Raw genomic sequence first — 17,675 nt, forward strand, 5'->3', positions numbered from 1 at the left:
CTACGCTATTGCTACCATGTATTCCTCTCGCAAACCCCTAGACTCAGAAACGCCGCTATGAACGAATTGTTGTTTTCCTGAACATGATTTCGGTTATTTAGACCTCCAGATAAAGCTAATTTTAAAATCATAACAATACATGATTTTAAAAACAAAGCATAAATGAGTAATACGTAAAATAAAGCATTTTTTTTTGAAAATTTAAATGCGTGTTTAGTTCTTAGTATAGTTCTTGTAATAAAGAATTAAATTAATTATTTTAGTTGTAAGTTTTATTCCTAGCAACAATCAAATGTCATTAATTTTTAAAAGGTTAAAAATCGTTTTCTTACATACCCATATTGGTTTCAAACTTAAAATTTAGAAATACTAGTAATTTTAAATCGGTAAATTGTGTGCACAGTTTAATACTTGATAGCAATATCTATTAGCATCATGCAGGCAATCGATAGCGCGAGTAGTGACATTTAGTACTTTGTTTAAGAGGCCACATCACGGCGAAATTAAAATACCGCTAATTTTACAGTAATTATGTGATATCTTCAAATATTCTATATAAAACATAATCGAAAAGTGGGACAAGAGCTCGCTAAACAATGTTATTTTACATGAGATATCGTTATCAAGACTAACTTATCTGATTTAAATTTCCACCCATTTTAAAAATCGGCATTTATTTTCGCGTTTCCAAATGGCTGCAAATAGAAAGCTACTAGGCGACTCGTGATAACGGTATCTCATGCAACGTAATATTGTCTGGCGAGGTCTTGTTCCACATTTCGATTATCTTTGAAGATATCACATAATTACTGTAAAATTAGCGGTATTTTAATTTCGCAGTGGTTAGACCTCTTCATGTTAGGTTTAACGTGACAAAAGGACTGATACAGTTATAATTTATTTTCAGGATATGTGCATTTGTGTGAGAAACAGAACAATTAAAATAAGAATACTTTCGACAAAGTAGATACTTTCAAATTTCTAGGATCACAGACCAAAACTACAACCACGAGGAAATTAAATGTCGATTAAAAGCAGTCAAATCGTGTTATTCAAATTAACATCTTTTGTCATGGAGATTCTTACGAGGAAGTTGAAGCTTAAAATATATAAGATGATAATCATTCTGTTGTGCTGTATGGTTGCGAAACATGGTCACTTATTCTGAAAGAGGAATGCAGACTATTGAGAATAAACTCCTGAGACGAATATTCAGATCCAAGGGGAACGGAATTGAGTAGTGGAAACTTCATAACGAGATAGCGTTTACTAAGCCTTGTTAGGGTCATCAAGTCTAGGAGGCTAAAGTGGGCAGATCACTAGCGTGAATAGAAGAAAGTAGGAACGCTTTCAAAATTTTAACTGAAAATCCAAACGAAAAACGACCATTAGGAAGACGTAGGCGCAGACGGGAGGACAATATTAAGATGAATCTTGCAGAAATGAGAATACAAAGTAGAAACAGAATCCAGTTGGATAAAGACAGAAGTCAATGGATTGGTTTGGTGAACACTATATTGACGAGTTGGTTAGTTATGCAGTTTGTTAAGTTTAGCAGTACTATCATGAAAAAGAATGGGAATACACAGGCCGAACTATTTGCGGTTTTTACGACATCTTGCTCCTCAAGCCTATAATCCGCCCACAGTTTATTCCTCTATGACAAAAAAACTTGGGTGTTCCATATTACAAAAAGATATAGTCAAGTTTGTGAAGTGTGTTCAACTTTTTTAGTATTTTTACATTGTGTTTGATAATATTTCTAATCTAATCTTAACATAAACAATCAATATTAACACAGTGAATTAAAACGTCATGTACAGTTATCTAATATAATGATTAAGAAAACAAGAAAAGTTATTACTACGAAACAGTGACGTACACAAGGAATGAGTTTTATTGTTGCAGAACCCACGAAATCCCGACTTCTCTGTAATTTTAGTCTAATTTTAGGGATAATTTTACAAATTTTAATATAACTTTCCTCATATTTAATTTGAACCCCTAAAAGCTTTGGATCCATCCTGAAATAAATGCCTGCGTAAGTGTCTATCACAAATAAGAAGAAAATTAAGGGACAATCTTAAAAATGTTAAAACAAAGACCAAGAACATTTCTAACTTTATAACATCTTCATTTAGAACAATTATAACGTGAAAATAAATAATCTACCTTTACGATATAAATATTAACATTTTCTAAACATTGAACGTAAAAATAAAAGATAAACGGGGACGTTAGTTTGGGTCTGTGACGAGTTACACGCCTTTCATTATTTGACTTTGCATTTGATGTAGGCTAATTTGCTTCTATACATCTTCATTAGTCAACACACGAAATTTCAACTTGCCCAAACAAAAAGGTCAAAAGCTATGAGGGGGGCATTTATGAAAAGTGTTATCATATTCAACTTATAAGTTTAAATAGAAAGCTATTACTGGTCTAGCATGAATCATATAGCGATTAAGTCTGATTTTTTATTTTATCTTTCTCATTCTTGAGGATCATAGGGAGATGGTAACTAAAAGTCGTTGGTGAAACCAGTATCAATGATTGTTCAAAGAGTAAAGAGAACGCAATTATATTCGTCGTTAAATACACCCTCCATTCCGAAAGAAACCGAACTTTTGAAAACAAATAGTACCACTAGTGCCATCTGTTGTAATATTTTACCGGTAGATGGCGTAGTCCCTCATTGACAACTGGTATAAATGTCATGACATTTGGATGCACGGCAACAAAGTTATTGCGTTTCAACTGTCAGTGTGTTGTGTACATCGGTCGGAAAATGAGTTTCAAACAACGAGCTGCAATTGAGTTTTGTGTTAAACTGGGTAAAACATTTAGTGAAACGCACCAAATGCTACAAAATGCATATGGTGATGAGTGTCTATCCCGTACGCAAGTTTACGAGTGGTTCAGGCGATTCAAATCGAATAGAGAGACGCTGGAGGATGACGAAAGATCAGGCCGTCCCAGAACCGGATTATCGGAAGAAAACATCGAAAAAGTGCGTGAATTCATCAAACATAACAAAAAAATCGTCACAGACAGTCACTGGAGAGTTTTACTTGGGAGTCATGAAGCGTTTGCTGGCAAGAATTCGTCGTATTCGGCCCGAATATCGCGAAATCGGCAGTTGGACTCTTTTGGACGATAATGCACCATCACATCGTTCGCAACTTGTAACTGAATTTTTGGTTAAAAATCACATTATTCGGTTGCATCATCCGCCCTATTCACCAGATCTCGCTCCGTGCGATTTCTATCTGTTCCCGAAACTGCATTTGGCGATGAAAGGAAAGTGGCACGCATCGATTGATGCCATTGAGAAGGCGACGACCGCCGTCCTAAAGACCATCCCAATAAAGGACATGGAGAAGTCGTTTGACAACTTGTTGGAGCGTGCAAATATGTGTATCGATGCAGAAGGGGAATACATTGATTAATAAAAATGATTTGTTCCAAAATGTACATTGCTTTTTTGTTTTTTTAAAAAGTTCGGTTTCTTTTGGAATGGAGGGTGTATGATGTCATTCCAACAAAAAATAAGATACTTTAACAGTTTGCAACATATGTATGTGGATCTACTTAGGAAAGATGTAAAGACGGTTATAAAATTGGCTTTGTTTTTATTAGCCGAAAGAGAAAATGCCCAAGAGATAAAAGGTGTGAATCTTGCAAGAAAATATTAGAGAAACGCTGCAGTGCAGATTTCAATAATTAAATCAATCCGGTCTCGAACACTAGCTTCGCACATTCTCGTCTGTCATTCAGACAAACTCAGTTCCCTTTGTTCTTATGATGCAAAGATCTAAAAAATGGTCAAAAATTTGTGATATCGCTAAAATGAACGAGAGAACAGCTAATGATTGGTACTCAGTTTTAAGTGAAATCTGTCGTAGATCAAAACAAAAAGAAAATCTAATGGACATTATTCAAATTGACGAGTGCTCTTTGTACACAAGAAAGATAACAGGCAGAAACCTGAAAGCTCAATCGTATTGGGCAGTCGTTTGGTATGAGAGAGGCATAAAAAGGATCTATATGATCTTGAAGCTTTGCTGGCGTCTACTATTAATCCAATGTTCTCGGGATTGCTGCCAGAGTGAGTGTTGCTGTGCTGAGCTTTCGATACCATACAGGAGCAACATCTTCAGAGCTATGTGTTGGAGTGTGCTGGTCGTACAATTTATATTGTAGTCTTTAGGAATTGCTGTATTTCTATTGGTTGTTTTTGTTGGCTAATGGCGTGCTCTGATTTTGCTGGTGGAAACTGTTCTCTGATTGGCTGATGGTTCTTTTCGTACTGAAAAGCTGGATCCAGATGTCAGGTAGATGATAACCTTCGTCTCTGTTGATGGATGGCTTGTATGTACGGATGAATAGAGATTCATGTATTTTCCTGTCCCAGACCTGTTTACTTTTCTTTAGTACTTCAATTTGGTCCATATGGCCGTATGATTGTATTGTATGCAGTGTTCGGCTATTGCTGATTTTTCCGGTTGTTTAAGTCTGGTGTGTCGCTGGTGTTCTTTCATTCTGTCTTCAATGTTCCTTCCCGTTTCACCTATGTAAGTGGCGTTACATTCACAGGTGATCCTATAGATGTCCGATGTCTTTAATCCCAATGAGTCTTTTGCAGTTGGTAGTAAACTCCTGATCTTCAGTGGAGGGCAGTGTACAGTCTTGATGTTGAATTTCTTCAATAGTCTTACTAGTTGGTTGGAGGTTTTTCCCATATATGGAATAACTGCAATATTTTCCTTGTCTGCCGTGTTGTCCTCTTTTGTGGTGCAATATCTGCTACTGTATTTTACTGTACTGTACAGCAACATTCACTCTGGCAGCAATCCCGAGAACATTGGATTATTAAAAAGGATCTAATTGATCATTTAAATAAGAGTTCGTGATGCCCCTACATTAGAAAACATCATCCGGCGCAACGTAGAGCTAAAAAGCATTGTGAGAACAGACTACTTGAATGGTAATCACAAGAGTGCAATGTTGAGCTTTACAGAATGAATCACATACAACACACATAAAATAAAAGAACTTCCTCGACAGTGATTAACATTGTAACCATGGACTTACTAAAAATAAAAAAAGTCAGTGCATCTTAGTATCACCACTAACCACATTTAACGCCAATGGGAAGAACTGCGTGAACACATGAAGTCAATAAGAGCTTATGTAGATAATAAGACTGCAGCGTGATTGAATTCGCCGCATCCTATGCCGATGAATATTTGCACATCAACTATCTTACCAAAAAAACCATTGAAAAGCACTGAAGAAGAGACTTATCAGACCTGCTGCCAGCACAGATCCAATAAATGCTATTGGATATCGCAGCCGCATACCCTGGCCCATTTGGTGACAACTTTGAACGCCCTCAACACAAGAAATTAAGATTGTAATAGATTAAGAAGAGCCACGAAAAAAGGACAAGTTTTAAAAAGAATCAGAAACAAATTGATGTTTTGTACCAGCCATCACTTTTAGAATCAACCACATTTCAACAGCCTATACTAGATACAACTACTGACCTAGAATTACTAAAGCAAACTAAAGAACAGTGGCAGCTTTGCTAAATGTAAGTGAAAAAATACGAAGGGCCTTATGCAGAGTCGTTTTGACGTATGATTACCGTCACACTAAAGGCCTGACTACTGCAGGAAACATATGTTAGTCGAACGCTTTAGTATGGCATTAATCACGTGTCTGAACGACTCTGTATAAGGCCCGAAGCGTTTAACAATCATAAATGATTCAAAGAATATCGACTCATATTGGCCTCATTTTGCATGGAGTGATAAAGATCCATTCTACAGTCTGTGAGATAAATCCACGCCTCATCAAGGATAACAACAGACTTCCACCGATCACCCGCGAGATGACATTTAAACAGCCTCCTGCAGTACCTTGTTCGCCCAGCAACAGATATGGTTTCAGGGTGTGCACACTGCTCTTGCAAACGACAGTGAGGCGTAAATCCCTAACAATGGCGCGGTTGATTGTCGCCTGCGTTGTGTGACATTTGCTGGCTATCGCACGCTCTATAGATACTTTTCAGAGATGAGGTAATTATATTCATAATATGCTGAACCAGACGCAATAGTGGCGGAGTCCTCTTCATGGGAGGCCGGTTTCCAGCTGCTTGCGTTAGTATGGTGGGCCCAAGACTCTGTGCCGCATAACACGATTCACAGTGGCACAACGTACACGAAAATTAACGCACTTTGCACATTTCTACGATGCGCGACGTCGTGATTTAGCGTCGGAAAGGGCCACAGTGAACCTCTCCCAGAATCTTTCAGTTTCGGCGGCATCAGACTACGCTTAACCACATGGCTCTACTACATGACTAACGAGATACTGTTGTTTGTTTCATGGCAATCTCAGGACGATTGACTACACATTGAATTCGGCTCAATATAGCTGAATCAACCTTTGTGCACAGCACAGACAACATTGCTTTTCAATATTTACCACCGGAATTCAGACATTTTCCATAGTCAACATTTGTATTTCAATGTGGTAGAAGTCAGACATGTAGGAGGGGAACCAGTATCAGTTACTTCAGCACCCACCTGACACACATTTCTTGAAACCGTGGTGTGTTGAGGCAATTTCGTGCAGCAGGAATTGGATAATGGTTTTGCGGAATGTCTGCTGAGTTCAGTTATACTCTGCCGCACCAAGTTATCAAATTCGTCTGACACGATAGATAGCTGTCCATTTCGAAACTCAGCGACCAGTTCCAATCCCAGTTCAGTAGGAGGTGACAAGCCTAGCTGTAACTAAACTGAACGAACTTCAGAAACATTGGAAAAGATTTATCAACGTTGAAAGTATAATAAAATTTTCCATAAACATAACTGTTAGTGGATTCAAATGACAAAATTAATATCATCTTACACTCAATAGATGGTTTTGGGGGCGAGGTGGCTCACTGGTAGAGCGTTCACCTCCGGTGCTTGGGGTCCTGGTTTGATTCCAGGTAGCGCGTGTGGACTTTGCGGTGGACAAACACCGTGCTCGTGGGTTTTCTCGGGGTTTTCCCGTTTCCTCCCACTTTCTTCATTCCACCATTTCACTCATTTCTCATAACCACCGTCTCCGTTAGCCTAACCGGCATAAGCGTGGGACGTAAAATTGAAAGATTTCATTTTCATTTTTCAATAGATGGTTTTAGAATAATTTAGGTTTATAAATAATATTTACAATATAAACAGTCTATTGTTCGCATCGAAGAAAATTTACAATTTCCTCAAACTAATATTTTAATAAATATTGCTCATACAGTCTTTCAGAGTGAACCTGATACATACCCTAGTCCAGCACAAGCAGCGCTGTCAAACCAAGGACCAATTAATTACGTTCAATCGATTAAACGGCTAATGAAGAATAAGAATTTTGTTCTTCTATTCTTTGGATTTGGGATCAACCTTGGTGTGTTCGGCGCCATTTCCACATTGCTTAATCAAGTTGTCCTATACTATTTTCCGGTAAGTAGTTTTTACTGACATAATTATACTAATATACTTGGAATATATTATTCTTGTTCACTTTATAAAACGCTGTAAATGATACGGTGATAATGTAGAAAATGCTTCTTCACGTTGAAAAGCAATGAATTCCTTGGTTGCAGTTTCTTCTTGTTACCAGGCCCGAAACCAGCTACAGATGTTTGGGGGGGGAGCATGAATATGTTAGGGAAGCAAGTCATTAAAAATTCTCTTACAAATAGCTAAATTGTGTTTTCTGTATTGAGGCCTGGAGGGGCCACGAAAAGGTTACGGGGACGCCAGGCTTCCCTAGCCCCCCCTTTTAGTCGTGCGCCTGCTTGTTACAGAGTGACTCGAAATATTACATAGGATAAGGAGCAGAATAAATGCAAGCATGCATTATTTCTAGTCATATAAAGGCTGTCCGACAAAGAACGCAACTTTTGAAATGCCCGCCATTTCTGTTCTAGTAAGTTGGCAGTACACGATTTTTATCTGTTGTCTTCGTGGTTAGTAGTCACCAAGGACGTTATAAAATAGAGGATCTGCCCATACGTATCTTCAACATATGAACTTAATGAAGCCAAAAAACAACCGAGCATCGCCTGAGCCTGCACGTCTGACTGGCTACTCTCGTTTCCGTCATGATTGTTGGCTCGAAACATTGTGATCTTAGTGGCGCGGAGTGGGCAGAATAGGTGTTGCGAAGCTGTGACGTATGGCTTCACAATTTTGTTGTATGGGCAGATCCTCTATTTTATAACATCCTTGGTAGTCACAGTGCGCCGAAAAATAATTACTAAAGAACCTTGTTAGTATGAGCCGTACAAAGGCCATCAAGGTTTATAATCCACACCTTCCCTAAAAGTAAACGTAATTAATTGTCGATCGATATTACACTAAATAACAGATGAAACAACAGAAATATCTGTCTAATGAAACTAATCAGTGCCAGATTACGTATAAGCTGAACAAGCCATAGCTTAGGGCCTCACTCTCTTGGGGACCTGGTAGAGACCTGCACGGGCCGGGCTTGGGCGAGCCGACTCTGCTATTTCTTTGGGCCGGGCCGGGCTTGGGCGGGCCGACACTGTATTTCTTTGGGCCGGGCCGGGCTTGGGCTGGCCAACACTGATTTACGTCTGGCCGGGCTGGGGAGATCAATTGCAATTTTTTAATAATTATTGACTTTCGTTAAACGATAATTGGAATAAAGCCAAACGTTGAAGAAGTGTGTCCGTGAAAAATGTTACAAAGAATGCAATAGCCATTTATAGTTTGTGTTGCTTAGCGGCTTCACTTTCATTTTAGAGGATTGCAGGAATTATGCGGTAAATTGAGCTCTGACCTTGACCTTCACTGAACTCAAAATATAACAAGAAGGGGTGGGAATGTTTTGCCTGTCGCTAAACAATATTGCCATCTTCACTTTATGCTAAAAATCAATTAAGTTAGAGTTTTGTTACAGGGAATGGAGTTTTTGTTCTCTCGGTGACATGTAAAGTTCTAGGTGGCATTGGTACCATTCGGGAGGCAAGCGTCAGGTTGTGAACCAGAGTTTAGAAAATGTTTCTGAGGGTTAGGTCAAATTTAGTACTAAATTTCGAGAAAGATTGGGACTCGAGCTAATTTTTTTAAAAAAATTATCGGGCCGGGGTCGGGCCAAAAACTTTTAAAATTTATCGGGCCCGGGCCGGGCCTGGGCCAAGAATTTTAGAAAACTTATCGGGCCGGGCCGGGCTCGGGCCGAAAATCTCCAAAACTTTTCGGGCCCGGGCTGGGCCGGGCCTAGGTACGTTCGGGCCGGATTGGGCTCGGGCCGAAAAATTCGGCCCGTGCAGGTCTCTAGGACCTGGAAAGAAATTTAAAGGAAAAACTGAATGTAGATTAAAAATAAATAAAATAAACGTTCCACGCTCTTGGGGGGTCCCAAAGAAAGGGTCTTTCCTGGTAAGATAGTGAAATCGGCCCTTCATCCAAATTGGGTCGCTATTGACCCAAAAGGTTACCCTTCACCTAAAACTACCTCAAAAATTTTTTTGACCCCCTACCCCCTCTCCTTACCGAATTATCGTATCATACATGCTCAAAATTGAATACTTTTTAATTTTGGTGGGGTTGGTCGAAAAATTTTGAAAGTTCCGTAGATTGTAGATACTATCTAGATGTAAATGTGCAATTTTTTTTTCAAAACCATCGATGCGTATTTTCTTTATTTTTTGCGTGTTGAAAATTTCAAAAAAATGAAAAACTTTTGGGAGGGACACGTCGCTGTTTTTTTGGTCAAAAAGCTTGTTACACCCTTAGGTACAACATATGTTTTTTCGGGGCCTGAAAGTGATGGTAACATTGTCATAAAGAAATAAAACTGAAAACAAACGTGTTTTTCGCACAGTTTTCCCACCATTTTAGGGCCCTCAAGGTGAGGGCCCCTTCAAACAATCCTTTACCAAAGTTCACAGTTTTCATTTCTCTTGCGTCCCTTCCTTTCTATCGTTCTTCAGCTGCTTCGATTGTGTCCATTTCAGAATAGAAACACAAAATATATCTCCGCAACAGCGCTTCCACTTCAGTCGACTCTTGCACAAGAGCGCTACCGATAAAGAGCGCCACTTTGTGTGTGGCCAGTGAAGGAAGCACTGATAGATACGAGGAGCCGACGCGAGGTCTGTGTAACTTCGTTGTGCAAGAGTCGGTTGCAGTGGAAGCACTGTTATGGAGAGAAAACTGCGCGAAAAACACGTTTGGAAACAAATGCAATAGAGAAGGCAAGAATGGATGGAGTATTCAATTCTGTATTAATTCAGGAACGTACATCAAGGATATATTACTCCGCATTAGAAATGACGAGAACAGTAAAGTTAGGAAAGCTGATCGATAGTTACTAACGTATGAATTGTGACAATAGAATATCAAGCAATAGAAGTCACACGTGAGCGAAAGACATTTTAGTTGGTAGGAGGATGTTAAAAATAATTAGAGTGCAAAAGCTCTAGACTCTTCATTAAACAATATTCACTCTTAGAGTGATCCAAATGTATACAAACTGTAACTGTATCTCTCCACCATTCCCACCAAATTTACTATCAACTTTTAAATGGCACATGGTATCAAAGTACAAGAACGTGTTGTAAAGAAGTGAAAACACAATGAAAACACAATGGAACACAATGGCTTGTTATGGATTCTAAAATTGGACCTATTTTCTATGGACATTTCGGTTGCTGTGGGCAAACAAATATGTAGATATTTTTGATTTGGCTCCTTCTAATAGTGAAGATGGTTTACTTCATTAACCGATTTAAGCCTCTCGGGTTGAAAACGAACGACTTACGTATTGTGTTATTGCTAAAGCTTATGTATTTGTCACCCGAGTCATTTTCGACCCAATATCATAATTAGCCAATGGTAGACACTAAATTCACCAAGAATAGGTCGAAAACTATTAATTTTTCAAAATAAATCAAATTCAAACAAAAAGAATAGGCATATATGGGTTAATTTCAATAGAAAATATATTCAATTACTTATGAAAAAAATATAAAGAAAACTCCAAAATTAACCATTAATTTTTTTTCTTATAGGGTGCCGAAGAGGACGCAGGAAGAATAGGTATGGCTTCTGTGTTTAGTGGTCTAATAGGAGCCGTTTTGGGAGGAATAGTTCTGGATAAAACGCACAAGTTCAAGTACGTAGTAATGTAATTTACTCGTATTACGTATTTATATGGTTATATGCAGAGCCTAAATAAATTTTAAAGTGTATAGTGTTTATTTGCAACAACTCAGACTATTAGAAAAGCTCGATGTTAACTAAATAAAAAAAATAACCCTATAGCCTATAAAGCCTGGAGGTTAAATACCGCGTTCACTTTTGGTTTCCATTGACTTGTGTCTTTAGGCAACTGGATCCACTTTTTACTTTCTATTCCTATTTCTGTGATATTCATCTTAGTATTGTCCTTCTATCTGCTCATAGGTGTTCCTAATGGTCGCTTTCCGATTGGTCTTCCAGTTAAGACTTTGAAAGCGTTCTACTTTCTTCCATTCTGCGTACAAGACCTGGCTACCGGCCTCTCTTAATGACTCTAATCATGTTAAGTAAACAGTACAAATCATGCTGTTCCTTGTTAAGAAGTTTATGCCAATTCCATACGTTTTGTTAATTGGTTAGATTGGTTTTAGTGTCCCTTTAATCAGCGAGGCAATATAAGACATGGGTCTGCAGCTTAACGTGGGATTCAAATCCACTGGAAATAAATCCCGCTACAGAAACACGTACACTAACCACAAGGGAATATCATTTCCGTCCGTCTTGAGTTCGAATTTTCCGATCAGGATTTTATTTTCAAATACTTTCAGTCTGCGTTTTGCCTCGAAAGTAAGAGACCGTGTTTCGCACATAAATCACAGCAGGCATAATTATAGTTTTTATATATACCCATGAGCAATTGAATTAGAGGCAGCTGCCGTTCTGGGGATAAAGTACCATCGTTGTTTCGGTGAATGTAATAGGAAGCGCGTGATATATAACAACGAGAACGTCAGACCTAGCACGAGCTGTATGAGTAACATTAGACTACAGGATGGATAAAACAAGAGATCTCAACGCATTTGATCGCTGTCAGATTGTCGGGACAGAACTACAGTCCACTATTTCTCTAAAGTCGTGCAGGCACTAGACTTTCTATAGGCCACCGCATCAAAAATCTAGCGTGAATAAGTGGATTCGAGTAAAGGCACTGCCAATTATCGTTATGTACAACGCGTCGATGACAAGGATCGCAGTCGGATAGCTCGAATGGTAAACTCGGATAGACGGGCCACAGTGAAGCAAATCGGTCGTAAATATAATGTTGAACAACATCGGGTGAGCAGCCACATTATCCAGAACCATCACCTCGGCATGGAATACAGGAGCAAGCATCTAACGAGAGGACTCTGTTCAATACCTGACACAAGGTTCAGCGACTGATACTGGCAAAGGAACAAGCTTGAAGGACGCTTGAAGCACTGTATAAGTCATCTGGATATATGAGTGGAGGTACCAGTTGGTATACGTCTATAACCGGGTACACGTGCGTCGTCAACCACATGAGAGAGTCGATCCCTCTTGCCAGCAGGATACAGTTCAGGCCGGTGATAGTGATATTCACGTATGGGAACTGTTCACATTTGGATGATATGGTACTCACGCTACATCTGACAACATCCTTCACCAACGAAAATTACAGGAATCAGCTGGTAGATCATGTTCAAACTTTTACTTGCCTCCAATCCGTGCATGCGACCTGATCCAATCCATAGCTCCCAAATCGAGGATAACATGTTTGATGAGCACTCCACACATGTGAGGATGCTTGCCTGATAACCGAGGAGCCCCGATCTCGATAATATTGATCGTATTCGGGATGCTGTCGAGAGGAGTTTGCGTGGCCTGAACCCTATCCCGACCAAACTTTGTGGATTATTAGAGACTGTGCATCGACCAGGTATGAGTATGGCTCCTCAATGCGTCAGATGTCTTGTGGAGCCCATGCCACATTGCATCCCCGCCGTCATCAATGCAAAACAGGGTGCTACACGCTACTAGTCAGGTGTCTCTAATTCAATTGCTCATGAGTGTATTTTAGCTTTAAATTTTTCGATAGTGTTCGCGAAGACAATGGAGTTTGGACTGAACACTAATTCTCTGCTTTCAGAGGACGTTTAATTTCTTCGAGGATAAGATTTTGATCTGTTAGTGATGATTCCAGATATTTAAAATTATCCACTTTGTACAATAATATATTACAAATACGTTGGTACCATGTGGTAAGGTTGTTGCATACTTACATAAGTAGATTATAACGTTATAATGCTTTTTTGAGAACTGCGGACTTCGAGGATCTACCTCAGTGCACTTGGCTTTCAATACTACGTTTATATTACTATATACATTAAAACCTCCTAGTAGGTCCAAAAGACTATCACATGTGTTTTCTATACGTGTGGTTCCTTGTTAAATTTCCAGTTGGGGTACTTGTCTCCGGTGTTGTAGAGCTCACTTTAAACATTAGGTCGTCCTATCTCATATAACTTTTCTGTTGGAAGGACGTAAACTGAAATCAATCCAGTTCAGTCTGTCTGTGTTAGTCAACGTCGGTTTTATTGAGAAATGAACAGCTTAAAAAATGACCAGTTTACAAAAGGTAAGTATATTATGGAAACAAAGTTTGGTAAAGATGGCAAGATGCTAGGGATGCGCTCGAGTCGAGACACACTTTGTAAAATTCGAGACGAGTCGAGACAAACGTATTTCTCGACTCGAATTTTCGAGTCGAGACACGAGTCGAGTCGAGACGGCTCTTAAAAATCTCGACTCGACTCGAATGTCTCGAAAATCTTTCTATAATTTTTAATATTATTTTGAAGAAAGTATTCACTCAGAAACAGCCTTGAAACCAATTCCAGCTTTTATTCCTTCAGAAAGGTACAGAACGCATAAAATTAATAGTTAATCTTTGAAGATCAAGATTTAATTTTCAGCTCAATTCAGTTAATTAGAACTAATAGTTAATGTCGTTGTATTTGGTTGTACTGCAAATATAATGATAATAATAATAATAATTGATTATCTAGTTTGTATAAAACTATTATCCGTAGTCTAAATCTAGTTTGTATAAAACTATTGCGATAAAGTGAACTTCATAAATTCTCTGAATGAGCAGTTGGTAGTCTATAGTAATTTAGCATAGTTATAATTATTGTGTTTTCGTTCCCATGAACGCAATAGGGTTACGTAACTTCTGGATTATTCGCTTGCCCAACTATTCTAAGGCTTTAATATGTTGCAGCATATCACGAGCTACGGATAATATATAATGTAACATTTGTTGTAAATCACATATTATGATACGAGACTATTTTACATAGTATATTTTATCTAATATAAATAAAATAAAGAGTTTGTTTGTGTGTTTGTCTGTCTGTCTGTGTGCGACCTGGGGACCAGACGAATGGACCGAGAGTTCCCAAAATTTGGTCACGGGTACCTTAGTCCAGGCCCCAGATCAAGACGAAGCGTTTTTTTAAATTTCGAACCAGGGGGGGTCTCGGGGGGGACGTTTACTGGGACCGACCTGGGGACCAGACAAGTTGACCGAGAGTTACCAAATTTTGGTCACGGATACCTTGGTCCAGGTCCCAGTCTAAGGCGAAGCGTTTTCGTCAAAATTGGAACCAGGGGGTCTCAGGGGAACGTTTAGCGAGACATGTAGTAAAAGTAATCCAAATTGATCGACATTAGTGTCAAATCCATAGTTTTCACGGTCGCTGAGATCAATGGTGACACTTCCATCAGCGATGACTTGCAAATTCAGCTACTACTGTATGTGGGCCGGGTGTCAGCTGGTGAGGAATACAGAGACATGTATAAATAGCCCATATTGATTGATACTAGTGTCAAATCCATAATTTTCGCGGTCACTGAAATGAATGGTGATACTTCCACAGGTGTTGACTTCCAAATACAGCGAAGAATGGGTATATTAAGCTAGTATTACAATAAATGGACTGCTTGGATGCCAAGAACTAGTACAGATAAGTACCATTCACTTCTATGAATAGGTATTTTTTTAAAGGATTTTTGTAAACACTAAGTTATAAAACAATGAACTACATACAGTAGTTATGGTTTTGGTTCCCAACATAAAAGAAATATGGATTGTTCATGAGATATTGAACTTCAACTTTCACTCCTGGAAAATTTCAATTTTGGAGTTAGGCCACTTGGCATCAAAGCAGTTCACTGTAAGATAAATACATTCCGCACATTAGTAACATAGTTGTTCAGGGGCCTTCGATTTCCATCCTCTCAAATGAAAGCTGAACGATTGCTTGATACATGCTGACTATATAGGAGAAATAGTGTATTAAGTTTCGAGTTTTGGTGCGTATCCGTATTTACACTCTGATATAACTTTAAGTTCACACTCAAATCGAGCTAATTGTTTAATGCATTTGGAAAGCTTTTGTTTTTATGCAGCTCATTAAGGAAAATCTATTTCATAATCGTAACATTTTATGTACTAAGAAACTATGAACGTAAAGTGGACTCGACCTAGCCCCGTGGCCGCTGTGACTCAGTGGCACAGCTCTCACCCTTGGTGTGTGAGGACTCTGATTCTCTCTGTGTGTGTGAACTCCGCGGCTAGTGTACGCGTCTTTGCCGTGCAAGACTCGGGTTCAATTCCCGGCGCGAGCTCATGTAGTTCGGATTCCACGTTAATCAGTAGGTCTACATTTCATATATCCTCGCTGCTGAAAGAGACGGTAAAGTCAAAATCAACTCAACAATATATATGTGTGTGTGCTTATGTGAATTTCCTCGTGTCTGTATGGTTAACGCATACGCCTTGATCGCGGGAGACTCTGGTTCGATTTACGGTGGAAGCTCATGAAGTTGTTACCGGTATCCCACTTTAAACTGTAGATCCATGCCTCATATAACCATAGATATAATATATATGCCTTTGATACACTTATTTTCCGACTTGGAAGCCATCGAAAATTTCCGGACACAGAGTCCCGTAGACCGAAAATGAGAAACATGGCTACAGAGTAAAACAGCCATAGAAATTTAAGCTTTTTAGGCTAACTTAATCCTTACATATAATGCAACTAGCTTGGGCTAGTTATAATGGAGGAAATGCTATCATTGCAACACTCTGAGAATAGAAAATGTTCCTCAGGTATTACTACCCCCCCTCTCCTGCAGAATGAAAACCCTGACTAAAACTCAATATATATATATATATATATATATATATATATATATATATATATATATATATATATATATATATATATATATATATATATATATATATATATATATAAAACTATGTTGTGTAATGTAACAAACAGTGGCGGATAGTATTCATGTTTCCTTGCAGAGGTCCTTACGAGGGTTCGCTTCCATCTTCCTCTCCCCAAGAACTAAAATAAATTAAAAAATTGCTATTACTTGTTAATCTTGTACAAAGGACGCAATTAAAGTCCCAGTGTAACACCCCTTCACATTTAGATTTTTCCCCTGGAAGAAAACCAGTTATTATTATTTCTTGATTTCTCAGTCTCACCTACATAAACATACGAATAGAATTACAGGCTAGGACATGTTTAGATTGCTTGCACGTGACATCTAACTATATTTCTCATCAAATGTGTCACAGATGAAAATTTCCGTTTGTACTGCCTATTTTCTGGTACATATGTTTCATTTATGTTATGTTGCTATAATTCGTTAGGAAACAAGTACAGACTGCGCCTGTGTGCCTGACAAAACGTAAATGTACTGGATAATTATTTCTTCACTTTCTTCCAGAAAAAAAGTAACCCATCTCATGTCGGCTAACAAAATGAGGTAGCGGACCAAAGATAGCCGTTGTTTACCTAAGGTCGTTACACAGCAGGGGTTTCATTCAGTCAGAGGGAAAAGAAAAAATAATTTAAGGTTTCTACATTTGTTTTGAACTGCAATATACTTCTTCCTTTTATTTTAAGAACCATTTCCTTCTCATTTGTCTGCATCAGAAAAAAATGCAAAAAAATCACTAGAATGTGCCTATTTACCCAAAGTACGTACTAGATCACTAGTTCAATAGTAAAATCACTAAATCTAGTACGAAATCATAAATGTGGCATCCCTGGGTTGGAGCGAAAGTAATGGTTGGAGTAAAAACTAGTCCGTATTTCTACTGCGTTCTGTTGTTGAATTCACAGAAATGTTCAAAAATAAATTCAAGAAGTAAAACACGATCCTACAAAAGACTGTTTACTTGCTCACTGGTTTTCGTATTGTGAACTGAAACTCAAGTGCGCAGTCATGTTGAATACTTCTGTCCCTTTCTACTTTACAACTTGAGGTGGGATGAGGGTCAGGATAGATCTAGTGATATACCGCTAAAGGAAGTGCTTCAGTACAGAGTCGGAAGCGGTATGTGTTGTTTATACTACTTACAACGTTACCCCCCACATAAAATATAAATTCACCCTTTCTCCCTTTCCTTTTTCGAATACAATGAACCGACTCTTTTGCTGAAGAAAAATGCTAAAAGAAAATTGAAACATCTGTGTCTAAACTTTCTTTGAAGCGCAGTCTTTTGTATTTGTAAGGTTTTGC

The 17,675-nt window shown here is 38.5% G+C and overlaps 1 protein-coding gene across 1 annotated transcript in view; it reads left to right on the plus strand.

The window, feature by feature from the left end:
- LOC145683833 (choline/ethanolamine transporter flvcr2a-like) overlaps positions 1-17,675 on the plus strand; it is a 65,945-nt gene that overhangs the window by 22,911 nt on the left and 25,359 nt on the right. Inside the window, exons 5-6 of the mRNA XM_081755429.1 lie at positions 7,309-7,511; positions 11,096-11,199. Of these exons, the coding sequence (XP_081611555.1) occupies positions 7,309-7,511; positions 11,096-11,199 (307 nt within the window). The remainder of the gene's footprint in view (positions 1-7,308; positions 7,512-11,095; positions 11,200-17,675) is intronic.

Source organism: Thermobia domestica, chromosome 1 (genome assembly GCF_964235325.1).
Source record: "Thermobia domestica chromosome 1, izTheDome1.hap1.1, whole genome shotgun sequence".
Taxonomy (NCBI): domain Eukaryota; kingdom Metazoa; phylum Arthropoda; class Insecta; order Zygentoma; family Lepismatidae; genus Thermobia; species Thermobia domestica.